Here is a 24,921-nt window from a genome sequence, read left to right as displayed (position 1 = left end):
TGGGCCCCGGCCCGGCTGCAGCTCCGGTCGCCCTGCTGCTGGACTCCAGGCGCAGCCGGCGTCATCGTCAGGCCGGAGCCGGGCGACGCCAAGGTAACGGCGCCTGACAGCACACTATCAGTCCCGGCTCAGACTGATGATGGCGGAGGAAATTGCTGAGGAGCGAGAGCCATTTACTGGCTGTGATTTATTTAGCGCCGGCGCTGTTGCTGCCCTGAGACGGGCAGGTTTTACAAAGCAGCCCGGCCAGCGTGACAGGCCAAGGTCGAGGCGGGTGATCTGCATGGGGGGGGGGGGGGTGTCGCTGGGCCGGACGCAAGCTACAACACGTCTCCCACATTCACTGCAAAATCATCCAGCCAAAACATAACATGGATCAGCTGACGGGGGTTTATTACTGCTGATGTGAAGATTGTTTCATAATTTCAGCTACTGGATGTTTATACTAATTCTAACCTCCAAATCTTTTTTTTAGCCCCAGAAATGAGAAAATGAGAAAAACGTAACAACCACGTTTCATTATCCGTGAATGTTTAGTCAATATTGAAAATAATGGTGAGTTACGGCCCCAAAGAGATGGAGCTGGTGTTTATCGCCTCCTGCCGCTCCTGATGACGGCGAGCGCTCCTCCGGAGGACTCTACCTCCTCTGGAGCCTGGCTCCTCAGGCCTCAGGAGGGGAAACGCCGGGGGGGGGGGGGGGGGGGGTTCCAGAACCGGGCCTCTCTCACCACCAGCAAACACGTGGGCTGCTTATTCCACATAGCGGTGATCTCTGCAAACTGGGAGTTTCCTGAGCCTGAACATGACTTTTAGCCTAGATCGCTGACAAATAAAAAGGATAAGACGTATCTGTAGGATGCCTGTGTGAACGGACCTGTTCGAGCCCAGAAACAAAGAGCGTGAGGACATATCTGTCGTGTGCACCGGTTTTTTGCTCCTTCTGGGTTAAAGCTCCTGTGTTTCATCCGGTTCAGCCTTTCCCGTAAGCGGAGGTGATGTGAGCGGACGGCGACGGAGGACGACAGCAGAGGACGGCTTTGCTGAGCGTGGGCCCAGCAGGCGACGCATTCCTTCAGGTTCAAGTGAAATGAGAGAGCGAGAGAGAGAGAGAGAGAGAGAGAGAGAGATGAAATGTCAGGTCTGCGTGAGTCTGACAGTGCACAGACGCTGCAGACAGAAGCGCGTCTGAGGACGGGTAGAAGGACGTCTCTGCCGGCTGCATGTTTTATGACAGCACATTAAAGAGGAGCCTGGAAGTCTAGCGTGGGAGCCCCGCGTTGTCTGTCCTCTGCCAGCGAGCGGCCGAACCTGGCACGCTGCGCTCCACAAAACGCTTCCTACGGCTGCGGCTTCAAATCCAGCTCCACACAACAGAGGCAGAAGGGAGAAGGAGTGTGTGTGTGCGTGTGTGTGTGTGTGTGTGTGTGTGTGTGTGTGTGTGTGTGTGTGTGTGTGTGTGCGTGCGTGCGTGCGTGCGTGCGTGCGTGTGTGTGTGTGTGTCTGTGTGTGTGTGTGTGTGTGTGAGGTCGGCGGCGGCGGAGGCCTTCCGTGGGCGGAGGGGAGCGAGGAATGCTGGGGCCGGGGCCGGTGGATCCGTGGTGCAGACTGGGGGGAATCCGGGCCGGCTGCGGCAGGAATGCCTGGAGCAGGATATCAGCGGAGGCCCGGGAGCCCTGGAACGCAGCAGGCAGCAAGACGCCCTCTGAGAAAGTCATTACACGGCGAACGCAGGCACCGAGCTCTGAGGAGGCTCAAAATGGCAGCTGACTCGCAGAGAAAATCACAATAATGTGTTCAAACCTCGCTCTCTGTCTATTTTCCCTTTGAAATACAAAGTGTCTGAAAATACAATTCAATTAAAATCACCTAAACCTTGTCACGTAGCAGAAGGATGCAGCGAAGTTCAAAGGTCAAATTCTTACTTGATTATAAACGAGTATGAAGTCAGAGCTAATAGCTACACCTGATCCATCATCACCTGAGTGGACGTGGAACGTGTCTAAATGGTGCAGAGTGAACGCAGCAGTTCTCCACTAAAAGGGTTTTTAAACGCGTAACAACACGCAGGTGCTGTGCAGCTTCTTCATACACATCTCACTACTGCAGAGGAGGAGGATGATGATGATGATGGTGATGATGATGGGCCAGCCAAGCAGGTCGTTATCACACGCGGGGGGGACGTTTAAACGCCGTGGGCTTTTATTTCTGCTGACTCCGTGTTTACTCTCCCAGGTGCTGAGTTTCACAGGAAGCCTCGCTGCAACTTCTCGTTGCTTTCCTTTATATGAATATTCAGTTTCGAATAACATAAAACGCACGGTCGCGTGCTGGAGGCTGGCCGCATTTGCACTGCAGATGCGCTCAATCACCTTTATTTGCATGCGTCACATTCGCGCAGCTGGCCTCCGTTCCTCGAGCGGCGGCTCTTCCAAACGCGTAACCACGGGTTACGGTCCCTAAATGGCGGCACGTCGTTCCCACGTGGGCAGAGGAGACCAGCAAACAGATGATTGATGATTTCATCGAGGTGTCTCCACCTGTCCGCTTCCGTGTGTGTGGACGGTGGATGGGTCACGTGATCACCGCCCAGGCCCAGCGGGGGGGGGGGGGGGGGGGGGGGGGATGACGACGGGACCCGCTGCAGCAGACGCGGTTCACGCTGCGAGAGCGGCACGAGGCACGTGGCAGACTTTCTGGGAGGACGTGTCCCCGCGCGCCTGCCCGAGGGGAACACACGATACTACGAGGAGGATGCGAGTTGACACCAGTCACAGTTGCTCCGTCGCCAGCGTGCAGGAGGACGGATGAATTATTCAGCCGCCGCCGCCCGGCTCCGGCGTCTTGTTGCGTCTTGCGGGGAGGTGCGGCGCGCAGACAACAAGCGGCGCCCCCGCACGCGGCAGCCGTCACATGACAGCCCGCGGGACGCAGCATCCGAGCAGCCTCGGTTTTTCCCGAGGACAGGGCATCATTTCAGAGAGCAGCAGCAGAATAATAGCTCCCTCTCGAACCGACAGCCGTCGCCGCGGCAGCCCTTCACAGATTGCCGGTCTATCACTCCCCGCACGCGCGGGATGAAATGACAGCCCGGCGCCGGTGATGGAACGGCGTCTGAGGCTGAGTAGGTGTTCCTTCTGGCTCAGCCCGGCTTTGATGTTATTACACCGCAGCGCTGGGATTCACTACCTGCTGCTGGCTGAGCTCTTCAAGCTCCGTGTTTCTGAAGCTGGGGATGGTTTATTCTGCAACACACTTCAGTGGTGAAGCAAAAGCTGCATTATTCAAGAGCAAATGTAGGACATGAGTACTATCAAAACAGACCTCCTCTCCTCAGCTGGAGAATTACATTACATGAGATTAGGCCTGCGCTGCGTCTCCTTCCCTTTGCTCTTCAGCAGTGAGTAATCAACAATTGTTTACCCTCAAAACAGGATTATTTTGTCTGACGGCAGCCAGAATTCAGACACACAAATAAATATGATTCAGACTAAAAAAGATGAAAGCGTGTGCTGTGGTGTAACTTAGTTGTTTATTTTAATTCCACAAATTTTTCAAAAAAATTACAAAATACTCAAATGGAGAGAACACAGGACTCACAATTTTTCTTATTTCTACTTTTTGTTTACATTGTGTCATCCCATGGCGACTACTCATATATACAATAAGCTTCAAGATACCAGTATATATATAAATCTTAGCAGTCAGAATTTACATTCTGCTATTGCCGCTTTGAAACAAGAAGCTAAACCATTGACAACACTTAACATCAAAGGTTTTGGAGACACAAAAAGAGGGAGGCAAAGGTGAGGGAATCGTAAGGAAACAAGGCAAATGTGATGATGATTTTAATGAGTATGTCACCAGGAGAGACAGCGTTGGCGAGAGGTGGCAGGACAGAGTGACAGAGGGGTCGTCGGGGCTCAACACACTCGTTTGGGTTTGTAAAAAGGGCGCTCGCGTTTGATGTCCGCGAGCATCCGAATGTAAATCATAGTGCTCTAAGAGAAGATATGGTCACTTTTAAAATGCAAGTTTCTTCATTTGGTAAAAATTTAAAATAAAATCTTTCTAAAGCCACAGTTTTCTATATGTCCATGACAATTAAACAGTCTTAGTGCATGGAACGATACAGATAAAAAAAACAAAAAAAAAAAAAAAATGAAACAACAATTTGGGTTCATGTGCACGTGTATGACAGGTCCAACACTACTTGTAACAGTCAGTGGCACACATGAACACACCACCCCTGAGGCCCTGGAGGCCGATTGTATCCCTAAGGAACCAAGGCATATGAACACGCACGCACACGCACACACACAGACACAAATAGTCATGGAGCCTCTACTTCCTGGTAGTCACGCGTCCACAGGCCCCGTCTAGTGTCACAGTGATCATTATTACAGCCTTGCTGGGGGGCGACCCGTCGAATGGGAGGCCCTGCCACAAGCGGCACGTGACCGAACCAGGAGGAGAGGTGGAACACTAGCTCGCAGCCATTCACACAATAAAAACAATCCTGAAGTCCTTTTGGGCTCGTGTTAAACTGAGTGAGAATCAGCATCAGCTCCCGGTCATTTAAAACCACTTGAAGAGTATTATGTATTTACTCAGTTCAGCCAGATGTTTCTGGTCTGTCTTTTTCAAATCACAATTCGAATCATCCTCCGTGACAACAAGTGAGGATGACGCCATATTGTCTACTTAAATACTAAAGGTAAGAATCCAATTGAGCAGAGCTTGCGGAAGCCCTTTCAGTGCAAATTCTGTTTTCCTTTAAATCCACGGCTTCAGTGTCCACAGACGCCTCGGTGACGACTGTGTCACCTCTTCAAGTGTTTCACGTCGCTAACTCGACGTGTTGCGCTTACACATTCTGAAAACCTGCTGCGTGTTAAAGGTGTGTGATGAATGGATGGTGGGTGTGACAGGTTTATGGCTGACATAATGCGTGTGGGACTAAACCTAAACACAGTGATGGCAGAGAAACGTCACAACTGAACCGCAACTCTCAGAAACTGCTCCTATAATGCCATGGTGCTCCCCTCTGAAACAAGGGATAATGCTTCAAAACAATTATACTGGAGGTTGAAACGACTTGGTTTGGAGTCCACACCTAGTAATAATAATTATAATAATAATTATATGTTTATATATACTATTTACAGACTCAAAAACGCCATGCTGTAGCTTCTCGTAAAATTATGAAAAACCTCCAACAATGTATTAAAATAAATGTTGACTTTAAGATAGCACTTGTTATTTTTCCATAAACGGCCTGACCGGTCTTGTCTTTTTTTGTTGATAAGCACAGTGTCTTGTTCTAGCACCTACAAAAAAATTACGTCAGGGAAGCTTGTCATGCAGGAGTCTTGAGGACGTTGTCACTACTGGCTATATACCAAAGAAAGTCAATGTCTTGAAAAGGAAAAAAAACAAAAAAAAAAAAACAAAACAAATGAAGAACGTCCTTGACAGGAACAAAAACAAACAGAAGAATTCTCAGATGATCCCTCGTGGTCCTTTTCTGTTTTTCAAAACTGAATGTGTTCAGAGGACCCTGGAGACCCTCTGAGAGACCGCTCTGTAACAACTTCCTGTGTCCTGCACCCGTCAGTCGCTTCCGCCCGCAGATGGTTACAGCTGCTTGTCACTCTCCTTCTTCAACCGGCTGAAACAAGAAACACGTTCCGAGGGTCAACGTTTAGAAAATCAAAGGCACAAAGTAATCAGCACATGTCTCAGCTTCATGACGTGTCCTCTGTCTAACCTGTAGTAGTCCTCCTGGCCAGGCAGCGGCCCCCCATGCATGTGATGGTGTCCATGCAGCCACTGCTGCTCCATGGCCAACCTCTGCAGCTCAGCCGACTGGGCGTGCATGGCCTGCAGCTGGTGAGCTGCAGACATGGGCGGTGGCAGACCTCCTGGCAGGTCCCGTGGGTATGGAGTACCTGCAAACGCAACATCTGGTCAGAGGTTTGCCTAATGCACCGCATACAATAAAAGCGCTAACAAGCGCTGATGTTAAGTGGACCTTACCGAAGACTGGGTGCCGCAGCATTTCGTGTTCGTGGGGCGGCTGGCCGAGCAGGGGGTTAGGGATGGCACCGGGAGGGTAAGGGAAGCGAGCCAGGTGAGGTCCAGCAGCCAGGGGATCCACAGCCAGGGGGTGGGCCCCAGAACCTGGAGGACACACAAGACATTCACCACCACCTTCTGGGTGTCAGAGTCTTAGGGTCAGGGTACACTCATCACAGACATTTATACAGCTTAATGTAATATTACTCCTCTCAAGGCAGAACCAAAGAGTGCAGGGACAGGTTCACTATATGTATCCACTGTACAGCGTCTGCTGAATTACATGATATATAACATAATCCAGTCTAATATGCTGTAAATGTCTGCAGAGAAAAAATTCCACTGCAGAAAATGTAGAGGTGGATTTAATTCAGTCCCTTTTGTTCACTCTTTACTGTGATGAGAGAAGTATTATAATACATTTAGCATAATTTACAATCAATATCATTCTATGTACACAGATAACTAGATAGACTACTACTAAATAGTAGTCTAGATTAAGACTTTGCTATGCTTTACTGAAATGGACATCTGTAATAAAAATACAATGTAGATCTAAAAAGGTAGCATCTTAAATATGGTGCAGTTTATCTTTGGAGTACACCAAGGAACCATTACTGGCCCTCAACAGTTTCTATATGTACAGTACAAATAGTCTCTCTTCTTTACAAAATGTATAAAGATACAGTACTACAGTAAAACTAATACATCACAATGAAACATTTTTAAAATGCTTTTTAGACATTAGCACATGTAGAATCAAAGATATGCATAACATCTGCAAAAAATACTTTCCATTATTTCATTTATAAATTAAATTACAGCAACAATTTGCATGAGGACAAACTTAATTTTAAAACGTTTACTTTCAAAACATTGCATAAGCAAAATACTTAGGATTTACATTTAACAAATATATTTGAATTTAACTTCAACTCTAAATACAAGCAGGGCTTTCGTTTACCTTGGTGGAGGGGATCTTGCTGGTGGAGGTGGAGATGAGAGTGAATATGCGAGTGCTGGTGGTGGTGCGGCGTAACATTGAACATCTGGAGACGAGCGATAGGGTCGTTGGCCACTGTTGCCATCCTCTCTGCGTGGAGTCTTTCTGCAGCCAACCTCTCTGGGTAGCTCATTTCTGGCCGTAGCTGGGGCCCAGCGAGGGCTAGCCTTTCACGCTCTAACGGGTTCAGGCCCGGGTGGAAGGAGGCGAAGGGATGGGGGCCGGCCATGGGGGGCAGCGTGATGGCCCCGTGCCGGGCAAAGTGCTCCATGGGGTTTGTGGAAGGGTGAAGTGTGTCCATCTCTGGAGGTTTAACCTCAAAGCCAGGTTTCATCCTTTCCCTTAGCTCCCTCTCACGAATCTCCCGCTCGCGCATCTCCCGCTCTCGCAGTTCGCGCTCGCGCATGGCCGGGTCGGCGTTATACAAGCTGGGCATGTGATACGCCAGCAGCGGGTCTGCGGGGTTGAGTGAAACGAAGAAGGGGTGGTTTCGATTGGTGGGGGACATGACGTGGGGCCGCGCGTACTCGCTGAGCGTGCGCAGGGCAGGGGTGTCGGGGCCGATGTACGGAGGCACAGCTGCAATAGTAGTGGGGGGGCCGTCGAAGGGAGGGCGCATGTGGGCAGGGCCGGCCATCTGAGGTTCGCCCATTCTGCCTTCGTGAGAGGAACTGGACGCTTTCTGTGGGGATATTGAAGCCATGTTTAGTGCGATTTAAAAGAGAAAAACGCAGAGGAACGGCAAACACACCCGACGCGCTACTCACCGCCGCTCGCTCCGCTTCCTTTTCCCGTTCGCGCTCCCTCTCCCGCTCTTTCTCCCGCTCCCTTTCTCGCTCCTTCTCCTCCCTGGCTTTCTGTTCTGCTTCCCTCTTGGCTTTCTCCAGCGCTTCCTCACGCTTCTTGGCCAGTTTAGATGAAGCCAGGGGAGTGAAGTAGAAATCTGTCCTAGCACACGAGTTGTAGCCCCGGTCCAGGTGCTTGTAGAACCTGTGTTCACGGTAGAGGAAAAACAGTACTCGCTGAACATCAACCCAGAAAAACAGACTGATTATGCAGATTTTAAAGTAATATTAGTTACAAACAAGCTGAAGTCCTGGCATTCATGTTTAATTTTGCATGCTGAACAGCACGATTAAGTCCCATTAGATGAAAAGACAGCTTGCATTGGCTTACACTGGTCCATTATTCAAAATGAAGGAAACTCTCCTGGCATTCACTTTTGCTGCTACACTGAGTATGTATTAAGATTCTCATTGCTATTCATTGGCAAGCTGAGAGGCACTTAAGCACAAGGCAACCACAGATACTCATATTCAGATGGCTCAGTTCACTCGCATCGCACTATAATTAATCTCTCCTCTCTCCATCCCTGATAATTCCTAGCCCCCTTGGAGCTCAAGGCTAATTGTGGCCTTGGATGCCTGTTTTTCTGAGGCCATTTAACTTGTTGCTGACATCAAAGCTTTAAAACCTGAAGGAAGAGACACTTTGTTGCTGAAGGTGCCTGTGAGGCTAATCAGGACCTGCAGACAACACAGCTAGCAGCTCAACAACTACTTTGAAAAAACAGCCTGTGCAGGTTTATGTTTTCCTCTTCTGCAGATAGCACTATGGAGACATCACATACACATACCGTGCTGACTGGCTGGCATGGCTTGGAGTATTGACAACAGTTGGCTCTGGTGAGGGGCTTCTCTGTGGGGGTGGTGGGCTTTCTGGCTCCTCTGTCTCATCCAGAGGCTCTTCCTTGATGTGCACAGGAGGGTGTGCTGGGCCTGGGGCAGCACAAGCGACTGAGGCAGGGAGTGGCATGGAGATGGAGGAGGATGGAGTGGAGGAAGATGGAGGTTGTAAGCCAGGCATAGAGTTTGATGAAGGTGGGGGAGGGCCGGTTGGAGGTAGAACTGTACTGAAGGGATGAGAGGAGAAAGACGGCTGTGGAGGGACACTCGAGTGTGAGGGTGCTGCAGACTGTGGCAGTGGAGGTGCTGGAGGAGGCTGGTGACTGGCTGATGGTGGGAGACTCTGGGACTGGGTGAGAACTGGAGGCTGGGCTGGGGGAGGCTGAAGCTGCTGTCCTTGAGGCATGAGCTGAAGGGGAGGCGGGTGTGCTGATGGTGGATGGTGGGTGGATAAAGAGCTGAGAGGCTTGAGAGCAGGAGGTGGGGGCAGGTTTGAAGGCATCTGAGGGAATGGAGGTGCAGACACGTGGGGTGGGTGTTTGTGAGACTGCGGGTTGGGTATCTGAGGGATGGGTGTAGTGGGTGGGGGCTTGATGTGTGGCATAGACATTGGGGCAGGGGGCAAGGGCTGCTCTCTGGGTGGCTGGCCTCCACTCTGAGAAGATGATTGGGACTGCGAAGGAGGCGTGTGCGGCCTCTGCTGTGACTGGCCAGAGATGGGTGGGGGTGGGACCTGAGTCTGACCCACAGGGAAGCCCTGAGGTGGCATGGAGTGAGGGTGAGGCATGTGTGGAGGACCAGGCTGCAGGGGATGTGGCATGGGAGGCATGGGTCCGTGATGTGAGCTGGGTAATGACTGAGGTGGACCTGGAGGCCCAGGAGGAGCAGCCTGAGTCATGGGTGAATGTGGAGAAGAGAGCATCTGAGGGTGTAGGGATGCCCCTGACTGGATGAGAGACATTGGGCTTGTCTGGGGCATAGACTGGGGAGGTAGAGTAGTGGAGGCCATTGTAGGGGAGACCTGTGGGGTAAGTGAAGGGGCTGAGGTTGTAGGTGGAGGCGGTCCAGTGGAGGCAGCTGAGGTGCCTGGCTGACACTGGATGACAGGAGGGTGTTGGCTCTGCAGGAGCTGCTGCTGCTGGGCAGAAGAGTCCGAGTCGCTTTCGTTGTCACGAGGGCTGGGGATGCTCGGGGAGGAGCTCCTGTTGTCCTGATCAATGTCTTTAGGATCGCTACTAAGCTCCTCGTTGATGCTCCGCCCATCGGAGCTTTCGCCCTCTCCCTCGCCTTCGCCCTCGCATTCTGAGGGCGAGTCTGCTCGACTCAGCTCCTGAGAGACCGGGGAGGAGACAAAGATAAGCATCGTGCCACCAAGACTCTGCTTATGAGTGAGACAGAACAGAAACCCAAGGCTCACTTGTGTTTTGGACTTTTTGGCACTGGTTCTCTCGGGCTCCTCTGTGTCTGAGGCGCCCTTCTCTCGTTGCCGTTTGGCACTCTTCATGGGTGAAGGAGCCTCCTCCTTAATCTTCTGTGGAGTCAGTCAGAGTTATGCGGATGAGGATCATTTCACACAGACCCATGCACAGATCCAATGAACTCGTTTTGCTTTTACCTTGCTCGGCTTCTTCATGGAGTCAGTCTTGCTGTCAGTACTATCCGTACTCGCTGCGCTGGGCGAGGTGCGTCCGCTGGAACGCAGGTCCTCGTTGTTGGGCGAGGCTCGGCCATCGGGACTGGCTGTCTGCTTCTTGCGACCGCTACGTAGAGTCGACATCTGTGGAACAAAAACACGGTCAAGATAAACTACGGTGTGTCAAACTTTTACCAACCTCAATATTTGAAACAATATCATTCTAAGCTAAGCCTTTTGCTTTGTAGTCTGGTTCTGCCAACCCCGGGGAAAACTAAGGCTACGAGTTCTGAAGGTGAAAATAGAGGTGCGCACCGAGCCTCGGTTCCGTCGGGTCCTCATGCTATGCTTCCCGCTGAGTCCATCCTCTTCTTCTTTGACAGGTTTGAACATAAATGGCGGCGGGTCCAGAGGCTTCTCGATGGGGGGCAGCTCACCGTACTTCTTGAAGTGAATGCGGCAGTCTGTGCACAGCAAGATGTTCTCCCTGCCCCCGTGGTGCCAGTCCTTAGAGGCTGAGGAAAGCCATTTACAGTTGTGAAACAACACGTCCTCACAGTTGGTGAGAGGTACAAACAGCACACTTAAATAATCTCACAACTACCGTAAGTGACAAACATTTTAAGTCTATAACATTTTAATACATTCTCTATTAAAATGTTTAGTAGTACACTGATGATATAAAAGCTGAGGTTTAATAAGGCACTCTTGTTGTGACGGCAGTGTAATCAGGTGGGAGTTTGGCAGTGGAAGCCAGCTGTGTGGAAACAGGGGAAGGATAATAAGGAAGGGAGCGTGAACAAGCTGTGGGCTCACGTCCGATCAAATGAGTCCTGACATCTTCTGATGCCCAACTGTCACACTGCTCTGCGCTGTGAAGACTCCCACTGATCCAGAATGGGAAGAACCAAGCAGGAGTGTAAAAAAGCAAAACCAGAGCATGAGACTCTTACTGGTGGTGAAGCAGTGGCGGCAGGCGTAGCCCTTCAGCTCCTGTTCACTGTCCTCGCTGTCGAAGTCATCTTCACTGGCTGAGCTGAGGTCCACTGCAAGACAGAGACATGTCACATACACGGCTCTAACGGCAGGTCATCGTGTCTCTGAAGAGGTCAGATGTACGTACAGAACTCGCTGGAGGGGGGGCGAGAGGGGGTGTTGACAGGAGTCGAAGCGGTCCGTGTCTTGATGCGGCGGAAGACGGGCTGACGTCGATGACGCCGGTGGGCTCGGCAGCTGGCTGCCTCGGGGGTCTTTTTCCAATAGTAGTAGAAGGTAATGAGCTCCCCCTGAAACGACAACACGCAGCACACGAGGCTATAAAACATGTTTGTGACGAGTTGGAGGCATCATGTGACTTTAAAGAGGTGACTGGATTAAAGGGAATCCGTTTAAAAGGCTCCACCGGTCAAAGTTGCTGTGAAATAGCTGCAGTTGGGACGCGAACTAAACAAAAACCACATTAGCAGGCAGCACAGCATTTCACAGTGAAAGGCCATCAAGTGGGTCAATCCATGCCAGGATTTGTAGGTGGCCCAGCGTGTTTGCGCTGTGGCCCTGTCTGTCCCAGGATTAGGCAAGGAGGCTCACTGAATGCAGGGATATTAGGATCAGTGCATTGGTGGCTGACTGGGTGGCAGCAGCTTGAATGGGAACAAAAGAACATGTCAGGCAGAGCTTTGGTGCTACAAATAGGGAGTGAAATGGCTCCTCGCCCCTTCACTGGAAGAGTCAATTGAACTTTAATCAAACATTCAGAGGGGTGCGCTTGCCAGCGAGCGAGGTGGATAAATCCAGTGTACAAAAGGCCGCCAGGAAATCAATACCCAACTGAAACATTAACACATGCAATCATGGATCAGAAAGCACTTTGCTGAGACAGCCGGCGCATATTAACTGCTGCGTGCTGGACATGCTCATTATACAAGCCTTGAAAATTGGCAGAAAGAATCGGGGACAATTATGAGGCTATGCCTTACTTCCCTCACTATGAACTCATTAACTGTTAGGAGTTCGTCACTAGCTTTAAAACTAATTCCTCAAGGTGTGGTTCGACCGCTGGGTGTGCAGTAAGTCACCTGTAATCTTTAAAGCCCAGAGGGTAACCATCCACTGTCTGAGGTCTGTTAAACTGCTGTTCAACAAAGCTCCCAGGGTTTAATGGCTATTGATTGTTTTTCCTCTGCGCTCGAGTCGAGAAGCCCGACATAAATTAGCAAGCGCATTGCTCACTGAAATGCATTAACAGCTTTTCAGCAGCGGCCAAACATCTTCAGAATACACCAAAACAAACAGGGGCAGGAAAGGGTTTGATTAAATAGTGGACAGTAATAAAAGCCAATAAAACCAGATTCAAACTTAACAATAAGGGAAAATAAAGCCGCCAAGTTCAAAGCATAATCAGCTGGTATAAATGGACACATGAAACTAACTGCAGCTTTAATTTCTTATCTCTCAAAGCACAAAACTCTATAAAGCCATTCCTTTCATGCCGGCTGTGAGGGGACCAGCTCAGGAACTGGCCACTGGTCGTTCATTTATCACCAAGTCCTGCGTGTGTCTGACATTAAGAAACAAGGAACGTTTTTCAATCGCTGTCTTTGATTGGCAGAAAATGCTCGACTCCGTGGACTTAGGCCAATTTAATAAGATCTCCCTTCATGTGGCTCTTAGGGGAAACTCATATCTATCACTGCCTGTAGGACTCCATCTTATCAGGCAAAGCAGTGCTGAGAACATTTACTGAGGGAGTTAAGCTTAAAGAGCCCCTTCTCACTTTTCAGAGTAAATTAAGGTGCTGCGCTGTGTTATGATAAAGCTATTGCTCCACCATTAACCTAAGGCTTGGGCTAAGACTTTCAGTCCTGCAGACTTTTGCAGATCAGCCCGTCTAGAGTAGTTGTTAACAACGCTTGGCTAAAAAAGGAGATTCATTATTATCCATGCAACGCTGTTAAATTAAAAAACAGCTCACTGCTACTGATTACTGTCAGCTAGAAGCTCTATTGTGTCCACATGTTCGTACATTTCTTTTCGTTTCCTGCCCGCCTCCCTCTTCAACCTGGCCGGCCAGTGTGGGGAGGCAGGACGCAGGTGCAGAAGGAGGGAAGGCAGGCGTCCTGATGTGAAATCTAATTGAAATGTGCAGATCAAAAGTGTCGAGCGGTGCCGAGCGCTGGCTCTGCTCTGTGCTTAATGACGGTTCTCAGCAGTGGCTCTCTGCCTCCCCGCTGCAGGCTGACAACGACACGGCCTCAACAACAGCTTGGCAGGAACAGGGAAAGGTCACCGTGCCTCTCCATCACTTACACTGTGTCAAGTACCATTACATTAGGCCGGGTCTAATGAAAACATTAACTTGGGCTTTTGAATGGGAATCAACAGGTGCACTGATGAGCCGGCTCCGTCGCGTGTAATGGTAATAAGAAAACAAAAGGAGGAGTGGAACAAATTCAGAGAAATGTTTTATTTATTTTACAATAAAGAACCTGAGGGAAAAAATGATGCCCTCTGGTTTTTACTAAAACCTGAATACTTTATGAAAACAAAACCGTTCCTTTTCGCATTCAGAAAATAGTCACGTTGGCAGAAGAAATCCGATGTCTGTGAGACATTACAGGACTGACTGAATGCTGAGGGGAGTTATATACCATATCCGTGAATGAAGTGCCGTGGAAGATGAACGCTACATTCCTGTGGCTGCGAGAGGCTTTGTGCTGTAAATTAGTGTCAAAGGGAGATTGACAGATTACCTCTCTGAGCCTGCCTGCATGTCAAACTCCGCTCCTCTGAAGCCGCATGCATCCAGTCTCCCACTAACTGTCCCTTCCTCTATCAAAGTAACTGTCACGCTGCCTATATGCCCACAGCAACACTCGCTGAGGATTCCAGGTAACACTGCCAACACAACAAACCTGAAACAATTCCACAAACCTGCATCTAAAACAGTTCACTGCGATTCTGTTGAAATTCGTGGAAATGCTTGAAATGGAAATCGAGACTGGGTCTGGCCTGCGCGCCATCATTTTCCCTGGTCTACTAAATCACTGCAGAGCAGTACAGTACAGAATGTGCTGCCGCTCCGCAGAACAGAAGATAGTGACAACATAAGCTTGGTATTATAGGACCTTTTAGACTGCTTCCATCTGCAGGAGCTTTCTGGCCGGTGGATTATCCAACAGGGAAAGGGTTTACCCTGCTATCACCACACTCAGAGCTTCCATCCCAGTTACTGCCACTTAAAATGGTCGGCCACGTCTACTACAAGTATTTAAGTGCAAAATGGTTGAACTGCGATGTGACATCAACATTCGAGCATCATTGCCAATAGTTTGACTCATCATGCAAATAATGTTACTTGTCGATTTGTTTCACTGTCATAAATAACACTGTGTATTGTTTGGACATCAAGTCTTCCTCATATTTTTCTCTTTATAAATCATAAAACCTAAATCCTTGAAATCTGTTTAACATGAAATCAACATGAAACATCTTCTCATCCTTTCTTTTTTGTTTTTGCTGGATTTCTAATTTAATTACAATGAATGTTGATCTAAACTTCATAATGCAAATTAAACTACACATTAAAGTGAAAGATTAACAGATGTAAAGTTCCTACCTAAGGCAAAGTTAGATCAAATCTTCTGGTTTGTTAGGATATTATAATATAATATCATAATCACACTGTTGCATTTTATTCCCACTTGAACAATTTGGAGTTAATACCTTTAACCATGAAACCCCTGTAGGCTCCACTGAGCTTGGTGGTCCTGCTTGCACGGGCTGGAAGGAGGGCGAGGGCTAAACTCATGTATTTACACCCTCATCCCCTCTCAGGCCCAGGCCTGAACAGATGGTTTCTGTTTTTCCTGGCAGATTTGTGACAGAGCCACAAAAGGCCCCTGCTTTGACACGAAGCCAAACGGTTAAGGCCGTTACTGGCAAGAGAAGGGAAAGGAGGAGAGGACGGCGAAGAAGTGAGGAGGGGGGAGAGGGAGGGAGGGCCCGGCAGTGGAGGAGAGCCGAGAGGGAGGAATAAAGAGCCAGCAGAGGATAACAATGAACAATCACACAATCCAACCACAAGCGTTCCTAAAAATCTCTCAACAAATAAGTCTCAGCTAAAAACGTAAGGCCGTTTAACCACACGTGGGAGAGCAGCGAGCACCAGGAGAGAGCGATTTCTGCATTCTGGTGGCTGATAGTGAGTTGCGTAAACATCCACTGGTGAAGCACGAAGCTCCGCACCTCCGGCTTCCTCCGCAGTGTGTAGCCATAGGAGAGAGGATAGCTTCCTGATTCGTTTGAGTCGGATGAAAGGGGGACGTGTTTCTCTGCGCTAAATCAAACCAGGGCTTAATTATGTATGTGCTTGACCCTTTGACACGGCATTCGTCATCGCCCATGACAGCTTGTACAGTCTATCGTTTCAGCGAGTGGTGCTTGATTTTTCTATCATCCTCGTGCTGGCTGTAACTGCAGGGGGTTAACTCTGTGAACCCTTTAGCGGTTAAGCAGGTCATGAGTGTATAGGAGATGTCTACAGAATCATTTATCATGTTCTGAAGTGAAAAAAATGTAGTTAAGCAAACAGGACTCTTATTAAATCATGTAACCATTGAATGATACAGATTGTATATAATTATGCTCTAAATCTTCTCATAACAAGTGAGCTTGATGATAGATGATTTTTAATTTGCAATTCCTAATAAATTAATATTATCAAAACTCCATTTTAAAGTAACCTGTATTGATAATTTAACCAAAAATTTCAATGCAATTTTATAAAATCCATCTTTTGCTCTCATTTGCAAAAGCTGCAGAATTAATGTAGGAATGTTTGTGTAGTAAAATTCAGAGCTCAAATATTCAGCGTATAAACAACATGCATGTAGTAGATTCAAAAATAGACCTATAGCACAACAACGCCCTGAAGCTGGTCGACGGAGGAAGGCAACTGAATAGTGAAAGGACCTTGGCTGGAGGAGAGAGCATGTGAAAGGCCGTTAAATAGACAGCCGTTCCCTGCTGCGTGGAGCCTTTCTGTTGCAGAATGACTGAATAAGCTCTGCTTTCACAGGTCAGGGATGCGCACGCTGAAGAATCAGCACTCGTGTTTTTCCTGCTGTAAGCGGTTTTGCCAGTGAAAGCAGATTGGATGGTAACAGTGCCTTTTTGCTGGAGGGTCGATCCTGCGTGTTCTGCTGATAAGCCAGTCCCCAAAACCACAACGTGGAGCCTACCAAAGAACTCAATTACACAGGGAGCTCAGGCTCTCTGGGCTCCATCTATTAGGCTGAAAAAAGATTTTGCCTACACTCAGACGCGCTAAATTGCCTGTGGTCTGCTAAAAGAACATCAATACGTGCTGGTTGAGCTTCCATCAGCCAGCAGCGATTTTGCTGCCTAAACAAGTTACATCATTTACTAAACACGGAAGCTGTTCTGTCACACCACCGACAGCTGCTGCCAACTGGACCAGGCCCCTGTAGTTTGTAGCTAGTTTAATTAGTGTTTGAACCAAAGTATTTATAATCACACTCATCCCCAAGGTTCTGCTGCCGAGCTAAGGACGTGGCAATGAATTCAGTCTGACGTCTGTACAGATTGTGCCGGGGCAAGCATCTGCTGTGCGGTTGTGTTCTCCTGTTGGCCATCCTGTAGATGTCAGGGCCTGGGGGGGGCGAGTACATGCTTTTCTTACAGAAAGGAGGCTGGTGCAAGAAGCATATCATGCCTTTACCTCAGCGCTGAATCAGACAACGCAGCATTTGAACGATCAGTCATAAAGTTCAGGTCAGTCTTACACCCCGAACAGAACGACTGCAATGAATGACTCCATTACATGATATAAAAAATCTGTTCTTTCACATGCAGTCACTTCCACTAATTCTTTTTACATCAACCACTAAGACAGGATTAGACAACTCACTAAAACACTGCCAATGTACTGGCAGAATGATCTTAAGGGAACATAGGATGCTTCATTAAGTTTATTAAGTTATGTTTGTGATTCATTTTGACTATTTTCATTAGCTACAGATGCATAACACACGTTACATACATTACTTGTACCATGCCGTTTATTATTTCTCACTGGATACAAAGACACAAGCTGTACAGAATACAATTTTAAGCATGAGTTGATTCTGCAGTAACGCCTTTATTCACTGATGCATGTTTTAACTTTGTCTTGCCTTCGGAACAGTCAAAAGAAAACTGGTGACTAAACGCTCAGAACAATTTGGGCCACAAAGTTGTTTTTGTTTCCACGTTCCTATCTAAACATTTAATTTACAAGCTAACTGTTACTAACCTTTCCCACCAATTAACTACTCTGGGCTCAGTCCTGTGCCTCTAATGTGTTTACAATTACTGGTAAATCTCTTTTTTTAGCAACAACAAATCACCTCAGTAAATACTGTGAAATAAAACCCTGTCCAGTAAAAATACCAGATGTGGAAGCAAGTGTGATATTATTTGCTTAAAACAATACAAGTAGCAAGATCGTGTTCCATGACGTCCTCTCTGGAGTAAAGGAAATGGTGGCAGTAGCCAGTAGCAGGCGGTCAGGCGACACACCCACTTCCCTCTGGGCCGTTGTGTGACTTTATATAAAGCATTCCTGAGTGCTAGTCAGGCCTTGTTGTGTTTACACAGCGCTGGGTGCTTACCCTTGGCACTAGCTGTTTGAGCCATGCAGGCTTCAGGGGCAGTACAGCTAATAGGAGCCAGCGGGAGGAGCTGTTAGGGGCAGACGCGCTGTACCGGACCCAAGGCTTCATGTCCTGCACTATGAGCAGCAGCAGCAGTCGACAGAGGTTTTAAGGATAGGAACACCCGCATTTCTGAAAAATGCTGCTTTTTCCTAGACTGCCATGAAAGTGCAGTGCTAAAAATATGTGTCTGTGACTGGAGATAATGTGAAAATCTTTGCCGTTTCCCAGACCTAACACATCCAGAGATATGCTCATGTTCCAGAGATAGGATTTGGGAATCAACGGATAGAAATAAATTGAGCCTTCCTCAGGGTATTGACTGGCACTCGCTCAGATCACTCTTACAACACAAAAGCAAGTTCAATCACAAGCAAAGGCTCTTTCCCCTCACGGTGCAACAGCACAGCTTTATTCAGTGTCTACACTGCGCTGACACCCCACCTCACCCCTTCTACTTCTATTTCTGCTACCCTCCCCTTGCTCTCTGTCATTTTCTTCTCTTTTCATATGTTTAAAGGGCAGTTTATTTTCCATTTGCAGGGGGAAAATTAATCTTTCCCTGCTCCGTGGTGGTGGCAGGCCTGGATCCTGGAGGAGGTCTATTACCTTTCCTGCCAAGTAGACTCCCCCTCCAGGTTAAACTGCATTAATACCTCCTTTATAGCCAATCAACTGGACTAGTCGTAGATTTCAAAAGCAGTAAAAATAATTGAAGAAGCCTCTGCGAGGAACCCCTCGATCTTATTCAAGGGGTATAAATTAGCTTCAAGAAAAAAAATTCACAAAGGAGGTGACACTGAGTTGAATAAAATATGATTTGATATGTAGAGGTATTTGAAACTGCAGCAGAGAAAGAAACAAAGAAGAACGAAGTCTAACCAGCACATATGACTTTCTGAGATGTACTGTTTACCGGCACACTAGCAGCAAAAATATCCTCAAAAAACAGCAAATTCTGTACTGCTGTATTGATCAACAAAATTACAGATATTTAGAGAGTTGTTTAAAGTTTGACAAATTAATAAATCCCTTTGTCTCCTTTAATCAAAATGCAAACAAAATACATAAATGTAATGTTTGTTCTCAGCCTGTTACTCCTCAGGAAGCCCCATGTTCATTTAGATTGAATTTATTAATGTACATTGAATGCAGATGAATGTATATCATGAAACTAATTTGACTGGGCCTATAAAGAAAACACTAGGAGCTCAGTCAGTACTGGAAGAGACTGTAATTTGGTTTCAAGCCTCCATGTTTACAAATAAAAAGCTTGTATTGCAATCTGCTTTTAATCCTCATGGAAGTCATTATGCTGCACTTCAAAGTCCAATACGTTAAAATAAAGTTGGCGAAATGTAAAAAATAAAACAAATCACTCACTTCACTTACAGTGGAGTAAAGAGCAGATTGCGCTTTAGAGCCGAGATGCTATAAACACAGTAGCTCACATCACATCTGCACAGCTTGTTTACTACTTGCTAACAGAAGGTGCTAATTAATGTTCAGCAAGTCACTTGTTAGGTCTAAGTGGCTGTCTGTAAAGCACATTTAGACTTTTCTCTTCCAGTGTGTAACAAGTGTATTTATCCTTCTGCACACAGCTTGAACGAGTCTAATAAACCGCAGCACAGTTCTTGGCAGGCTGCACTTCTTATCATAAAGGCCTCAAAAATAAAATATCACAAATATTTTACTGCTCTATTTGTCGAAACAAGCCACATGCATCCTACTTCAGAATCTGTTCTGAAGTAAAACAAACGTCACAGAAAAAGTTTTACAGTAAAGGGAGAATAAAAAAGATCATCTTACCGTTTCTTTGTTGGGCAGTAACTCTTTCCGGATCCTGAAAAAGTTTTTCCCAAACTGTCTCAACCCTTTAATGAAGCGCTTCTGCAATGTTGAATAGAAAAAGAAAGAGAGAGAGGAAAAAAAAAAGAGCTCAGTATCTGTGAAGTCAGCTAAACTTTGACCACACAGCGTTATTGGCCAACACCACGACAAAAAACAACATTGTTTTAATTTCACTAGTCTGTGGTCGGAGAGGTTTGATGTGTATGAAGAAACCTCGGTAGCTGTTTAAAGTCTGAAGCAAACACAGCCGTGTCGGGAGGAAATGACAAGTAAGACAGGGAGAGACGCTGAGATTAAGCTCGTCTCTTAATGTGGAGGCAAAGATGGTTGGTTAAATACTATTTAATCGGAAAGGATACACAGCAGGCAACACTGTAAATATGCTGTTAATCTCAAGTAAAAAGTCAAAGTGAAAATCTAAACTTGATAGCTCAAAAACAAGAAAACACCCCACTGGACAGAGTGGACAGTTTAGATTAATGTCTGTATATTTTTGGATTTTTAACCAGCAGTGAAAACGTGTCAAAATGCGAAACCAACAAATAACAAGACGACAAGATCGAGACAGAACAACTGCACCATGGCAGAAATTGCTACTTCCTAAAATACCATTTAATCTGGCATGAAAGCTGAACGTGGACACGCAACCTCACCTCAACAAGCACAAAAACAACCAAAACGAATAAAGAGCGATACTGTGAACAAGCAGAGCCTAAATCTTCTCCTTCAGGAGCCACGGACTGCGAGCCGTAAAAAAGCCGAGGCTGAAAACATTCATAACCAGTGAAGCAGACAAGCAACAAATTTACTTTCTTGTTCCAGAGGCGAGTCCTGATCTCAGCGAACCGTTTCCACCAAGTAACTCCAGCAAAAAGTCCTGAAGGAGCTCAGCACAGGTCTCTACACACAGCCACAGGTAGAGGGAAAATTAGGGGACAAATCCACAATGTCTCCAACGATACATCGTTTGTAAAATCCTTTTCTTTTTTGCAAGCAAGAAATAGCCTGTCACTCTCTGCTCTTCCACTACAAAGGGGAAGGCTTTACATGTGATCTTTCTGCAAGAGAGCCTCTGGTTCGCAGCAGCCTGCAAAACCCGGACCGGAGTCTCGGGCTCCATGGCTTTGGGCACAGCGCTCGCGTCAGTCTGCTCTGGATCCTCTAGCCCTGCGCGAGCAGGCTTCATGTCACTTCCCCCACACAGAAAAACCCGAGCCGCCGCTCGTTAAACAGCGACGTGAAAGCGGCGTCTCTGCTTCGGAGGGAACTACGGCAGCCCTTTAAATGCATTCAGGGCTGTGGGTACGGACGCACGGAGGCTCAGGCTCAGCGAGCTGCCAGGCTGAGGGGAGGCAGGCTGATACAATTTGTGTGGAGAAAGGTCTTGGACATGGTAACAGGAGACAAGTGAGAAGGAAAACTTGACATGGAGCGCGGCTGTGTGTCAGGACTTCATTTTCCATGCCATGTATAGTGCGTTATGTAACCACAGATTGTTTACATACTCAGGTTCAGGGGGAACAAAGGCCAGATTTACACAGTAACAAAGCTAGACAGCCAGCTGCAGGACACAACTGCCTTTGAGGAGGAGAGATTACAGGCGAGGGCGAGAATGTATATCAACAACAGAAAGGAATGACTGTATTCAGCTCCAGACTCAATCACCGGCGTTTTAGTGTGTAATTGAAAAGTACAAGTTTAAGTTAAACCAGACTAAACAACATGAGACCTGACGTAAAGCGAGACGAGCGGAGAGCCGGACTGCGAGTTTGGATTAAACAGGAGGTGAAGGTGTAGCGGGTGATTAGCCAGTAGATGGAGCTGACTCCAACACAAGCACGCAGCCACATGCGAAACCCATATCAAACCACTTGAGGGGTGAAGCGCACATTATGGTTCAGACTGTCAGTCAACCTTAAAACAGGTGGAAAGACGCTGCAGAGCAAGAGCTGTTTCACTGGAGACGACAAAAACAAGGAAACATCCTATTTATAATATCTGCTAGTAAATATTTGAATTGTTTGAACTCAGATCTGAAATCAGATGTCAATTGCATGTGAGTGCAGGCCGTCTTTCTTTCAGAGTCAGCTTGATTCTGCTCCCCAGCTGTACTATTTAGCCAGCATGTCGGTGGCCTCAGAGGAGCTGTGTGCCTGCTCCCTGTCTTCTCTACCCTGTCCTCCACCCTAACATTTTCTTTCTCTCGCCGGCTCCTCCCTCCCTACATGTCGGCTCCACTTTAAGGCTCCATTTCAGCTGCCTGGGCTCACTGCTCTCCAGCCCGGCTAATAAATCATCCGCCAATCTGCTCCCTGAATCGCTCTGCCCCTGCTCCGATTGCTCCAACCCTCCGTTGCTAGGCAACACGGGGAGGAGGAGGGGCCGAGAGCCGGAGCGGGAGGGCGAGCGGGGGGGGGGTGGTGGAAGTGCTACCAAATGGCCATCCCCTGTGCAGAAACAACAGGCTCCTCTCTGCGAGTGTGTTCCAGAGAGCTGGCGCTTTGCACCCAGCCCAAGTTTCTCCTCGCAGCCCAACAGTGCGCCATTGTGAGGCTGGAGACGAGGCACAGGAGTCATTCAATAGGCTATTGTTGCGTGTGCGCACTTCCTGCTTGAGAGCTGATTGTTGGGAGTTGTAAAACTGGTTAAGATAATGTGGCCCGATGCACAAAGATGGTATCATGATGACAAACGGCGCACAAGCTCACGCGCGGAACACTGCTGAACGTCACTCAACACAACACAACAGCAACGCAAGTCTGTCCAACAGCAAACAGCCACTTAATATGGACTCATTATTCTTGACTTGTTAAAAAGTGACCTTTCCGAGCCTTCCTGTGTAAAAGCGAGGGGGCTGGAGGCAATCAGTCAGCGAGCAACAACCACGGGGAAAATAATACTAATGTGTCATGAAATAAACGCTCCTAATAAGACTGACTACGACGCACAAGGAGGAAATCACGACATGCTTGAGGAAGAGAGGGGGAGACCGCATGCATCGGCAGACGTCCGACCCGCCACATCCTCTGCGCACGCACACCACGGAATGTCTAGACGCCGCAGTCTTGGGGAGACTCTGAACCAAAGCGCAGTAATCTGCCTCAAACGTCTACACACCAGATCTGCTGGAGCTCTGATGTTACTAAACCCGGCAAAACTTCTGTTCTTTCCCCTATTTATCCATTAATAAGCATGGGAGCCTGCTGCCAAACGTTGGCAAGTACAGTTACATTCTCTGCTTCCTTTGGTTTGCACTGACAAAAGGTGACAGGAAATTCCAGCACACACCCATCCTGCCTTCTGTTTAGTTACTAAACAATGCCGAAAATCTTTGCAGGCATTTTAACATTATGATTAAATGTACTGTTGACACTAAACCACTGTAGCAAACCAGCTCCCTCTGCAGACGTGACCCCATGAAGTGGTGCTTTATAAAGGTCTATGGCTTGGAGCGGGCGTGTTGTGTTGTATCTGCCTGTGTTGTTTCTGGCTTGGTGATCCCTCAGTGTGTCGCAGGCATGCGTTCCACCACTGGGCGGCCGCCGCTCCTTCTATTCCGTCTCCGATTCCTCTCTTCATTTGCACCGCGGTGCTGTCGGCGGCCCGCTTCAGTCATCCATCAGCTGGAGACACGGCCGGAGATAAGCTGCGGCACAGTGCAGCTGGCTGAGGAATAGAGCTCCCGCCCCACGGCAGTCATGGATCAGAGCCTCTGCCCCCGACATGGCGACACACACAACAACACGGCTGCTGTTTGATTGTTTGTATGGCACCACCTGTTGGCTGATGCATTATTAGCACCACCACTTTACAGTCAGGGACAGCAGCAGCTTTATGTGCACAAAATCGTCCAAAGCTGGGCTTCATCAAGATCATGTAATAGAATCTGAATCTAAATCCCTTCATTATAAAATAAAATCGCATGACATTTATAAATTGATAAACAAAATACTGAATAAGTGACTAAATCTGCACTAACAAGCTTTTATATTTAGTCAATTGTGTGTAATAATAATTAAAATCATGTACTGTATGTGTATTAGACCAGTTACAAGATTCAGTGCTGATATAGTAACAAAGAGTGAGGGTTTATCTGAACTGAAAAGAAACTGATAATCATATCCTGTCAGATCGGTTTGGTTTAATGTCAGATAACAAGTGGCTACTTAGACAGAAATGTTCAGCCTTGCAGCATCGTTACTATTGCACAATACTGCATCAATAGAGGAACATTTAACGAGACAAAGCAACAGTGTGTGAGGTTTTCACTTCAAGTGTTTTCTGCTCCTGCTCTCACAGTTTATTTGTCCGTTGAGACTATCGCACAATCAGAAAAAAGGGGGAACTAAGCCTGTGTGGGCTGGGAGCATCGATTTGGCTTCTGATAAAGCACATACATAAAATAGAGCTCTAGTTAAACTGCCTCGCTGTTAGACTTTAAAATGCAAAGCTCGCTTCCATGTCTGTTTGACTAAAATGGCTTCAACTATAACTACAAATTAAAGTCTCCCTGATCTTGATGGTTCACTCAACCACTCGTGTACAACAGCTAGAAGCTTAGACAGTGTGGTCGATGCTTCCGGTAAAATATTCATCCTGACGTTTCACAGATCACTACAGCTCATCTCAAAGAAAGTTCTGATTTTTGTTTTTTTTGTGTAAAATCCAAACTCTTCATCTTACTGACAGTTTGAGAATTGCTCATATTAAGACGACAGATTTTCAATTTCAACAAACAAACTCACAATGAATGGTGGTTCGGGGATTGGCTACCACAAATCATTCTGAAGTCGAGTCATTTTCTAGCCAGTGGGCAATAAAAACTAAACAAACTCTCTGCTTTGCAGCACTGTCACTTACTCCGCAGCTGTAATAAAATGTCTTATAATGGTGTAACATTATCATGGTAGCACATTTATCTTTTTATGAGCATTTTTCTAGGCTAAGGAGAGTTTAG

The 24,921-nt window shown here is 47.4% G+C and overlaps 1 protein-coding gene across 7 annotated transcripts in view; it reads right to left on the bottom strand.

Annotated features, from left to right (window-relative positions):
- Positions 1-3,512: 3,512 nt before the first annotated feature.
- The window catches only part of rerea (arginine-glutamic acid dipeptide (RE) repeats a), a 107,418-nt gene continuing 86,009 nt past the window's right edge, over positions 3,513-24,921 (bottom strand). For 5 of the 7 annotated variants that reach the window (XM_041071610.2, XM_029157539.3, XM_029157538.3 and 2 more), the window contains 12 exons: positions 19,923-20,003; positions 11,522-11,684; positions 11,352-11,444; positions 10,714-10,913; positions 10,381-10,542; positions 10,183-10,296; positions 8,717-10,095; positions 7,848-8,070; positions 7,042-7,762; positions 6,039-6,212; positions 5,770-5,950; positions 3,513-5,670 (listed from right to left, as the gene is read on the bottom strand). In XM_041071610.2, the coding sequence (XP_040927544.1) occupies positions 5,637-5,670; positions 5,770-5,950; positions 6,039-6,212; positions 7,042-7,762; positions 7,848-8,070; positions 8,717-10,095; positions 10,183-10,296; positions 10,381-10,542; positions 10,714-10,913; positions 11,352-11,444; positions 11,522-11,684; positions 19,923-20,003 (3,525 nt within the window). In that variant the 3' untranslated portion in view covers positions 3,513-5,636. The remainder of the gene's footprint in view (positions 5,671-5,769; positions 5,951-6,038; positions 6,213-7,041; positions 7,763-7,847; positions 8,071-8,716; positions 10,096-10,182; positions 10,297-10,380; positions 10,543-10,713; positions 10,914-11,351; positions 11,445-11,521; positions 11,685-19,922; positions 20,004-24,921) is intronic. The other 2 variants (XM_029157541.3, XM_029157543.3) reach the window with 1 other exon arrangement.

This window comes from Betta splendens, chromosome 7, assembly GCF_900634795.4.
Source record: "Betta splendens chromosome 7, fBetSpl5.4, whole genome shotgun sequence".
Taxonomy (NCBI): Eukaryota; Metazoa; Chordata; class Actinopteri; order Anabantiformes; family Osphronemidae; genus Betta; species Betta splendens.
This window is presented reverse-complemented; position numbering and strand designations above follow the sequence as displayed.